The 10,585-nt window shown below is 41.7% G+C and overlaps 1 protein-coding gene across 1 annotated transcript; it reads right to left on the reverse strand.

Annotated features, from left to right (window-relative positions):
* Window positions 1–325: 325 nt before the first annotated feature.
* Window positions 326–898, reverse strand: LOC138926317 (craniofacial development protein 2-like). The gene has a single exon (XM_070279999.1). It carries the CDS (start codon window positions 896–898, stop codon window positions 326–328), a length of 573 nt encoding a protein of 190 aa, XP_070136100.1.
* Window positions 899–10,585: the final 9,687 nt, after the last annotated feature.

Below are 10,585 nucleotides of genomic sequence, written 5' to 3' on the forward strand. Positions count from 1 at the left end.
GCGAGCTCTGCAGTCATGATCTGCTTTCGACTTTAGGCTGTTCCGTTTGCTGATAAGTTCCCAAGTGTGCGCTGATATCCATTCCGTGCGCCTGCGTTGTCGGGTGCCAAGCATCTCCTCCGCGATGCTCCTCAGTATACTGCATGTTTGTTCCCACGAGTGATTCAACGGTTGTGCTGTCATCTGTTCACGCAACGTTGTGGCCATTCTGGTGGATAGGTTGGAGTCACTCAGCCGTTGTACGTTAATGGGAGGCGGTCTTCTTGTGGTCCTGTTGACAGTGTTGAGCTATTTCGTCTGAGCTTGATTAAAAGCTCTCCGATTATCAGCTCGTGGTCACTGTCGATAGACGCACAGTGCCGCGAATAACCAGTTGGAAGGTTTGACATAAGTCGATTAGCCTGTCACCATTATTGCTGCGTGTGGCAACACCATGTCGGCCCATGATTGTTTCCAATCCGTTGTTGGGGCCGATTTTCGCATTGAAGTCTCCCATAAGAATTTTTTTGTCACCTCTTTCGATCCTAATGAGTGAGGATGTGAGGGCGTTGTAGAAGTCGTCTTTGATGTCATCGCTGGCGTCTTCTGTTGGGGCATAGCACTGAACGATAGTGATGTGTCTAGCATTGCATCGGAATCTGGCAATGACGATTCTGTCGGATACTGGGCTCCAGGAAATTAGTGCCTGTTTGTACTGTTTGGACACATATATCCCGAATCCGCTCCTGCCTCCATCATTGGTCCCGCTGTGCATCACCAGATTGCCGCTTGATATTGTTGTTGTCCCGTTACCTCTCCATCTCATCTCACTGATGCCTGCGATTGCAATCTGCATTTTCTCCATTTCTCCTTCAAACTGCGCCAGTCTGGTTGGTTCCATTAAGTCCTCACGTTCCATTGTCCAATTCGTGTCCGTTTCGATATGCGAATGATCGTCAACGGGTTGGGGGGGTGGTTGTTTTCTTCTCTTCTTGTATTAGTTTCGTTAACCAATTGTTTTTCAGTCGATTCGGTGATTAGCCAGGTGCAACCAATCCCAGAGGTGGGGCTGCCACCTGTCGATATCTGGGAATACCGTTTTTCGACCTCACATGTTTAGTAGCATCGGAAAAGAGACCACTAAGCATAATGAAGCCGAAAAACTTTGGAGGTCATGATTGCCATGAGTGGGGTTCGAACCCACGACCCCACGCTTAACGTGCAGCTACATTACCCACTAGGCTATGGGGCCCCCATGAGGAATTGACTTCTTATATTTTGGATTTCTTTATAGAGCGGAACATACAAACGAACACTCGCAGCAGTTTTCAGTGAGAGGAAAATCCTTCTATCACTTTCCTTCTCTATCATCCTTCTATAAAAATGAGGTAGAGACCATTAACCGGATAGAGACCGGGCAACAACAGGGCATCGAATAAATGCGTTCATCAAATAGTTCCGTTGGTCAGCCCACAGAAATCCGTGGCCGTGGTCATCAACGGACGTTCATGCCAGTTCGGATTGAAGCCATCATGAAGGAATCTTTGTATCGGTTCATCTGGTACATCCCGTCGAGTGCCACCTAAAGCTACGGGACTATCAACGTAGCCCTATTTCGGTGAAGTGAATCACGGACACGTCAATCCGCTACAACAATCGCTGTATCAGTAATCTGCCATTGGTCGTCACGTCCGGCACCGGTCAAACCTCCTCGAATGCAACTAGTTTGAACCCCTCGGAATCCGCATAAAAGGCATTCATGGCATGCAGTGCGGCAATGGGAACGCGGAAATTCTAAGGAAATTCGGCCATTTGTTTTCATCAGAACTTGGTCGGTATACGGTGCCGCCAGGGGCCCTCAAGGTGGACCAGGAAGTTCCGCCGGTCAGACTGCCACCAAGCCATCAAACCATATAAAGAAGAGTTGGGTCTTCTCTGTATTCAAGGAACACTTAAGCCTGTAGAGTATTCTGAATGGGCCACTCTGACGGTCCCCATAGTCAAGAAAGATGGTTCCTTTCGCATTTGTGGAGATTATGAAGATTGTGGGCCCAGGCGTATCAACAATTGACAGTAAACGAAAATTCAGCTTTGATGCAAACAATAGCTACTGACAAAGAAGCATTTAAGTTAACAAGACTACAATTCGGAATTTCATCAGCCCCAGGAATATTCCAAAGATGGATTAAAAGAATACTGCAGAACATAGCGGGCGTCCTTCCGTATTTTGACGATATTTTAATAATGTTCTTGACCGTATGAACCACGCAGGATAACGTCTGCGCAAAGACTAAAGTCAGTTTGGGAGTATCTTTCATCGAATTTCTTGGATTCAAAGTTGACGCTCCAGGCATTATGCCATCAGCCGACAAAGTTAGAGCCATCCATGAAGCGCCACCGCCAAAAGAGAAAAAACAGTTGCAAACGTTTCTGGGATTGACAAATTTTTATCACTCATTCTTGCCCCAGAAGGCCACCATTGCGGAGCCATTACATAAACTTCTTACATAAACTTCTAGAACGTACCATGGACATGGCTTCCGGTGCACTAAAAAGCAGAACTAAAGAACTTGGTCGCATCATTGGCGGTTCTAATTCATTACTCTCCGGACCGCCCACTGATCCTAACTTCCGATGCGTCGCCAAACGGGTAAGGAGCAGTACTTAGCCACGAAATGGAAGACGGGAGAGAACCCGATTACGTTTTAATCTCGTACGCTGTCAAAGGACAAGAGGAATTCCGCGCAGATCGACAGAGAAGCGGTAGCATTAGTCGCAAGCGTAAAAAAATTCCATAAATATTTATATGGGATGAAGTTTACGCTTATTACAGATCATCGCCCACTGCTGGGAATCTTTTCGACAAAAAAGCCAGTTTCTCAAATCATTTCCAACTCGATGCGTCGAGCAATATTTTTGAAACCGTATAAATTCAAATTAGTTCATCAGCCTGGAACCAAAATAAGTAACGCAGATTTCCTAAGCCGCTGCCTATATACACCTATATATATATATATGTCAGATATACACCATAAGCAACGAACACAAGAAATTTTAAGGATCGAATGGGATATTGATCCCACAGTCACCGCGAACACCTTACCTTCCAACACGTCTAGAGATTGCAGCCTCAGGAAGATGCCCAACTGGGTGTTAAGGGGATGCAGTAGTACTAAAGTTCAGCGTCATGACGACATTTACCGTTCGGCGTTGGGGTAATCACGCAGTTATTCCCTTTATGGACAGGCAGGAAATTCTCTCTGCCTTACACGCGCACCATCTGGGAATCGTTAGAATGAAGGCCTTAGCCCGCAGTGGTGGTTCGGTCTGGATGCAGATATCGAAAAGGCGGTGAGTCAATGTTTAGCGTGCAAGCATACAAGAAATTCCTCCCTCCACCCCTTGATCGGACGAACATCACTGCCAAGAAACCATGGTCCCGCCTGCACATTGACTTTGCCGGACCGTTCCGAGGGAACACGTTTGTATTAGTCGTCTATTCCTTTAGGGCTTAATGTTTCCCCCTCCAACTTAATGTTTGCCCCGATGTCGAAAATCGACATCTGCGGATGAAATCGTGTCCAACAACGGAACTGCTTTAACCTGCAAGGAGTTTAAGATGGTTACTAAAAACAATCGGCTCTGTCCACCCTGTAATCAACGGACAGGCCGAACGAATGGTTCAAACCACGAGGAGTTACCTGAAGAAGATAGATCGTCACACTGATATCAACTTAGCTTTAGCTCTTTTCTTGTTTGACGCCACATTTCGTCACAAAGCGAAGCATTGGTGTTAAAGGAGGCGCTAGAATCCATACCAAAAACAGAGCTGACGAGTAAGGATAGTAAAAGATATTTCTAATCTCTTTACTCTCACATTGGTTCGATTACAACGTTTCAAACTTTCATCGTTCCAAAGATGTTACGATCTAAAAATAGAATTCTCTCTTTCCCTCTCTCATCTGCCAGCCATTTGTCGTGGAACCCGCTCTCAAATGTTTTCATTATTACAGCGGGTTCCACGACGGAAAAAATGAAAACATTTGAGAGCGGGTTCCACGACGCGGCCTGCCAAAATGCCGTAGAATCCGCACTTATTGACATTTTTACAGGGGGTTCCACTACGAACTGATGTATAGGTGATGACGATGACGATGTTAATGTGATTTTACAATTTTGTATTTTTTTTATTGGATTATAAATTAAGGAAAACACATTAAAAGAATAAAAATATAATAAAAACAAGAAAGGAAAGCTAACTTCGGGCGGAGCCGAAGTTTATATACCCTTGCAGCTTAAGCCGGATATATATCGCAAACATCGGATATAGTTGGCCGATCCTTATGGGAATATGAATATATAATCCAATTAATTACAATACAAAATCTAAAAAAAGTCTCAAGCTTCTATCTTCAAAAATACCAAAGTTGGTATTTCTACCAAAAACCATTTTCGATCGTTCAGTTATTTGGCAGCTATAAGATATAGTCGGCCGATCGTTATGAAATTTGGTAGGTCGGATTAACTGACCAAGAATATAATCAGTACCAAGTTCCAGCTTTCTATCTTCAAAAACACGAAAGTTGGGTCATTTCCGATCGTTCAGTTATATGGCAGCTATAGGATATAGTCGGCCGATCCTTACGAAATTTAGCATGTCGTATTATTTTGCCAAAAATATCGCTTATGTAAAATTTGACTCTAACTCTCTAACTCTAAAAAAACCGAAGTTATACCATTTCCGATCAATCAGTTATATGGCAGATATAGGATATAGTCGGCCGATCCGGGCCGTTCCGACTTATATACTGCGTGCAAAGGAAAAGAGGGTGTGTGCCAGGTTTCAAGTCGATAGCTTTAAAACTGAGAGACTAGTTCGCGTAGAAACAGACAGACAGACGGACAGACGGACAGACGGACATGCTCATATCAACTCAGGAGGTGATCCTGATCAAGAATATATATACTTTATAGGGTCGGAGATGTCTCCTTCACTGCGTTGCACACTTTTGACCAAAATTATAATACCCTCTGCAAGGGTATAATAACATAGAAAATTTTTCTTTGTATGAGATGTCCCATCTATGTACTTTATAATCTTTGGTTACATGCACCCCCGTTTGGGTCCGAAACTATGCAAGTGGTCCCAAGTGGCTTAGGGGCCACGTCTCGAAGCGAAAGGGACCGATTTTCCATTGGGTGTGTCTTGCGGACGACAGAACAGTCATGCGGCATCTGGATCCGCTGGATTCTAGGACCAAACAACCTCCACCACCAGTCACTTAGGCTTTTATGTGCAGATTCATTACTGCCCGCATTAAAAGCGACTCTAGCTACCTCGAACAAGTTTTCCAAAACGCTTGGATCCGATTAAAATTTTGTCTTGCTGAAATTAGGTCGTCCATAAGACACACTAAAAATGGATTTAAAGAGTTGATCCCTGGTTTTCGAAAAATCAATGACCAGCTCTGCGCGCTTGACATTCAGTTTAGCGATCTTTACCTGCCCTTACGCGTATGAAATCCGCTGCTTGTGATACGCCTCAACCTGATCAGAAAATAACGCACCCGCTCATATCTCTGTCCACCCTAATTATTGGTAAGGTATCGCCTACGCCAGTCGGACCTTAATAGGGCGGAACAGAAAGGTGATTACTCGGCAACTGAAAAGGAGTGCCTCGACATGGTATGGGCGACAAAAAGTGACCCACGACTGGATTGTCGTTCGAAAGTGATGGTGACCGACAATGGCGTGGAGTTCCCAAGTCGGAGCTTTAAGAAGTTCCTCGAGGAGCTCTGCGTGGAAAGGGCAAACACTTTCAAAACGAGGAAAACAAGGTCAGTCAAAACGATGATTGCACAGATTGCTGGAAAGATCAAAAGGAATGGGACAATGGGAATAGGCCGCGGCGAGGGCTTAAGCAGAAAATATACACAGACAGGTTTATAAGGACATGTGGCACTTCCAGTGGCAATAACGAGAGGAGTAGGAGCCTTGTACGTTTATATCGCAAGATATGGATCAGATATATCTTATATATGATAAGATATATACTAGTTCACATGAACTAGTATCCAGACTGTAGGAGATCTCAAAATGCACCGCACGTAATGTAAGATAGGTGAATAGAGCTACCCATTTCTTCTCTTTACACTGGCCGACATTCAACAATAACGACCAAAAATAATCAACGCCTGTCTAGGTAAACAGTTTCTCGAAGCTTCCTACTCTCGCATTCGGGATCGATGCCATCTGGGGTGGACTGGGAACTGCTCTGTCAATCTTACATCGTTGGCATGTGTTTCGTACAGATTTACGTAGCCGGCTGATAAAAAAAAAAAAATGTTTGTTGACGTTTATTTAAGTCTCATGAGCGAGATAGTGGTACTATTAGTGAAAGCTCCTTGCTAGTATGTTGGTTATCCGGCATCCTGGAGCTAGCATGATAGCGTCCTCAGCTATGTCAACTTCGTTTAGTCTGCCGCTAGTTCGTAATACTCCTTCGTTCTTCGATCACGAACTAATGAAAGTTGCGGGGGTGCATAGTTAGCCACTGCAACACTGCTGTCTTGGAGTCCGACCAGTATGTGGCGTTGTCGATTCGTAGGTGGCGTGTGTTCATCACCTGGGCTAGGCGTGCTCCCATAACTTCTGCCTACATCTTCATACGCGGAACATTGTTGCCGTTTTACCTTATTTCAAGCTAGATTTAGCATATTTTAAAATGAAATACTTAAAATGCATATAGCTTAGAATCTGGCTTATTTCAAATTTCATTTAGCTAATTTCGGCTTAAAAAAATGTATAACAAAACATATTTTGTTTTTCGATTGTATTATAATTTTTTGAAACTTCTTCTTACTTCTTCTTCTTCTTACTCCTCATACAAAGAAAAATTTTCTATGTTATTATACCCTTGCAGAGGGTATTATAATTTTGTCCAAAAGTGTGCAACGCAGTGAAGGAGACATCTCTTACCCTATAAAGTATATATATTCTTGATCAGGATCACCTCCTGAGTCGATATGAGCATGTCCGTCTGTCCGTCTGTCTGTCTGTCTGTTTCTACGCGAACTAGTCTCTCAGCTTTAAAGCTATCGTCTTGAAACTTTGCACACACTCTTCTTTCCTTTGCACGCAGTATATAAGTCGGAACTAGAACGGCCGACTATATCCTATAGCTGCCATATAACTGATTGATCGGAAATGGTATAACTTTGGTGTTTTTAGAGTTAGAGAGTTCAAGTTTGACACGAATGCTATTTTTGGCAAAACATTACGACACGCCAGATTTCATAAGGATCGGCCGACTATATCCTATAGCTGCCATATAACTGAACGATCGGAAATGACCCAACTTTCGTGTTTTAGAAGATAGAAAGCTGGAATTTATTCAGTACAGATTCTATTTTTGGTCAGTTGATCCAACCTACCAAATTTCATTAGGTTCGGCCGACTATATCCTATAGCTGCCATATAACTGAACGATCGGAAATAGTATTTGGTAGAAATATCAACTTTCGCATATTTGAAGATAGAAGCTTGGGACTTTTTTTAGATTTTTTATTTTAGTTAATTGGTTTTATTAACTGAAATATCAACTTTCGCATATTTGATGATAGAAGCTTGGGACTTCTTTTTAGATTTTTTATTTTAGTTAATTGGTTTTATTATGATATTCTCATAAGGATCGCCCAACTGTATCCGATGTTTGCGATATATATCCGGTTTAAACTGCAAGGGTATATCAACTTCGGCTCCGCCCGAAGTTAGCTTTCCTTTCTTGTTTACTAATACTAATGTACTAAAATCATATCAAAGTATTGTGTACCGAAAGGAGCTTGGCGTCCCTCTTATATGTGACCCTTAAAATCAAGCTGCTGGTGCTCACGACAGAAGGCTCCAATCCCACCCAAATCTTTGCCCAGCCGGAAGCCTTCCTGCATCTGCATATGGAACGCAGGACATTTTAATACACTTTCTTCTATTTAAAACAACCTCTTTAATCTCAACCTCTTGGTTTATACTTATTTCAACCATAAATGATCCGCCTCAGCCTGCTCAGTCGACATAATCTTATTAATCATTAATCTTTTGGCCACCACAAAGGCTAGAACTGAGAACAATTCGCCGTCCAAATTTCTCAGTGGAAATGACATGTTCCTAGGTCAAATTAACCATGTTAGAAATTCGTTAGGTCGGTTCATGTTTTGTATCTGATCCTGATCTACTCTTTCAACAGCTTTGCCCCTCCAACCCCAGAGGAACCATATCAACCAATGCTCGAGTTTTCAATCGAAACCAATCAAAACAAAAAATGCTCGAGTCCCATGCAAATTTTTGCAAATATTTAAACATTTAAACAACAAAAATATATAAAATTAAATGAGACACAGGGAATCTCCGGAAGCACCGCGAAGAAAACTAGTTTTGCTGTGTACGCGATCCTGCAAAATCTATTAAGAGAATCTTTTTGTTTTCAAAATATTAAAAAAAAACTAAGTCTGTATTTTTTAAATTACAATACAAAATAGTTTTTTTTTCTAATTAAATTTTCGAAGTTAGAAGTTATTACACCTAAATTTCTATATTTTATTCTTAGCATTGATTTCAAACCAAAAAAAATATGTATAAGAATTATAAATTTGTTTGTTTTGGTTTGATTTTATCTCCAAAAACACGAAAGTTGGGTCATTTCTGATTGTTCAGTTATATGGCAGCTTTGCATGCAGTATATAAGTCGGAACGGCCAGGATCGGCCGACTATATCCTATATGTGCCATACAATATAACTGATTGATCGGGAATAACTATAGCTATAACTTTGGTGTTTTTAGAGTTGAGAGTTCAAATTTTGCATGAATGCTATTTTTGTCCATATAGCTTCCATATAACTTAACCATTAATGGGCAAACTCTCATTTCCCAAAGCACGCGTGGATAGGGTCAGCGCTGCCGGCACACTGACAGTATGAGCACTCAAATTTTTTTAGAAGTATTCTCATTTGCTCCCATTTTGCCTCATTTGACAGCCCAAACAAAAAAAAAAGTTTCCACTGAGAAAATTTTTTTTCAGAAATTGGATTGGAACAAGTTTTTTCATTGGTTTAGAAACTTTTGCCAGCAAAGCAAAGCTTTTTTTTTGCAAAGCAGCAAATAATATACTCTATTCTAGTGCCCATTCCAACTTTTGAATTAGCGAAAAATGAAATAAAAAAAACTACGTTTTTTTCGCACTATTTGAACTATTAAATATTCAAAAATGTTCCTTTAAAATTTCAAGTGAAAATTTCAAACACTCTTGAAGATATAGCCGATTTATGGTGGAAGCGTCAGGCGACGACGAGAGCCGTCTCAAAACTTTAAACGCGTTTTTCTCGAAACATTATTTTTACGACTGGAGCATGAGGTTACTCAATGCAGTCCACCAGTCTGCCAATCCAACGCCTCCGGTCGGGTTTCTCACGCTCAAGAGTGTTCCTGAAACTCTGTAACTAAAGGCCGCCAAAGGCATTAGTGCAAGTCGCCAAAGTGGCCAGTCTACCTGATTGCGAATAAAAGTTTCTGTCGTCGCTCGTGCGGGAATTGCCTACAATACACGCAGACAATTGACAACATGGCCGAATTTTATATTCAACGAAAACCGTGTTTTTTATTCTTTTGGGGGTAACAAATTGAATAATAGTTCAAACTTAGTCAAATGCCTTACCACAGTTTAACCTCCTTCATAACCTCCACACTCCATGATTTTAACAACATCACCACGAACGCCAACTTAATATTCGTTTTCCCGATGCTCACATATTAAATGTCAATAAGATTAAGCTTCTTACTGTCAATAAGATTGGCTTGACGTGGTCTGGCATCGCTTACAGAGAAATCGAATCCGAGATACGGACTTTTATAAAGCAGATTAGAAATCGTTTCCTTGATGTTGGCAAGCAATTCTCGGTCCTTAATGAGCAACTCCTTCCACTTAAGTTGCACTAAAACCCAACACCTTGGTCTAAAGTTGTTAAGCGAATATTTCATTCCGTTTTATAGAGTTAGCGATATACTGTAAGAAAATTTTCGACATTTTTTGTTGCAATAATGTAGAAAGTTAATGACAGTGCTTGCCAAAGTCATGTTGCTGAATGCGATGCGCTAAAAATGAAAGATCTAATTAAATTAGTAAGAATTCTGCTCGTTATTTCCGATTTCATAGTAAGAGGACCCTCCCCATTTTCGGTTTGAATTTGAAGTAAAAATTTCAAAAACTCTTAAAGATATAGCCGATTTATGGTGGAAGCGTCAGGCGACACGTTTTTCTCGAAACAGTGTTTTTACAAATGGCGCATAAGGTTACTCAAAACCTACCCTGCAGAACTGGAGGTGTCGATTGGCTATGGGTAAGTGCTTACCTCGCCGATCACTACATGGGTGCTTACTAAAGTGACCCTATAATAAACGACGGTCGAACCACCTAGTCGACTCGAGTTTGCGATTGACCCTAGGTAAGTGCTTACCTCGTCGATCACTACATGGGTACTTACTAAAGTGTCCCAATAGTAACCGAACGTCGAAACACCTAGTCGACTCGAGTTTGCGATTAGCCCTGGGTAAGT

This window comes from Drosophila bipectinata, chromosome 3L, assembly GCF_030179905.1.
Source record: "Drosophila bipectinata strain 14024-0381.07 chromosome 3L, DbipHiC1v2, whole genome shotgun sequence".
In the NCBI taxonomy this organism is placed as follows: Eukaryota; Metazoa; Arthropoda; class Insecta; order Diptera; family Drosophilidae; genus Drosophila; species Drosophila bipectinata.

Excerpts from the sequence above, each read along its gene's own strand:
- LOC138926317 (XM_070279999.1), bottom strand. The coding sequence starts at position 898 with ATGGAACGTGAGGACTTAATGGAACCAACCAGACTGGCGCAGTTTGAA.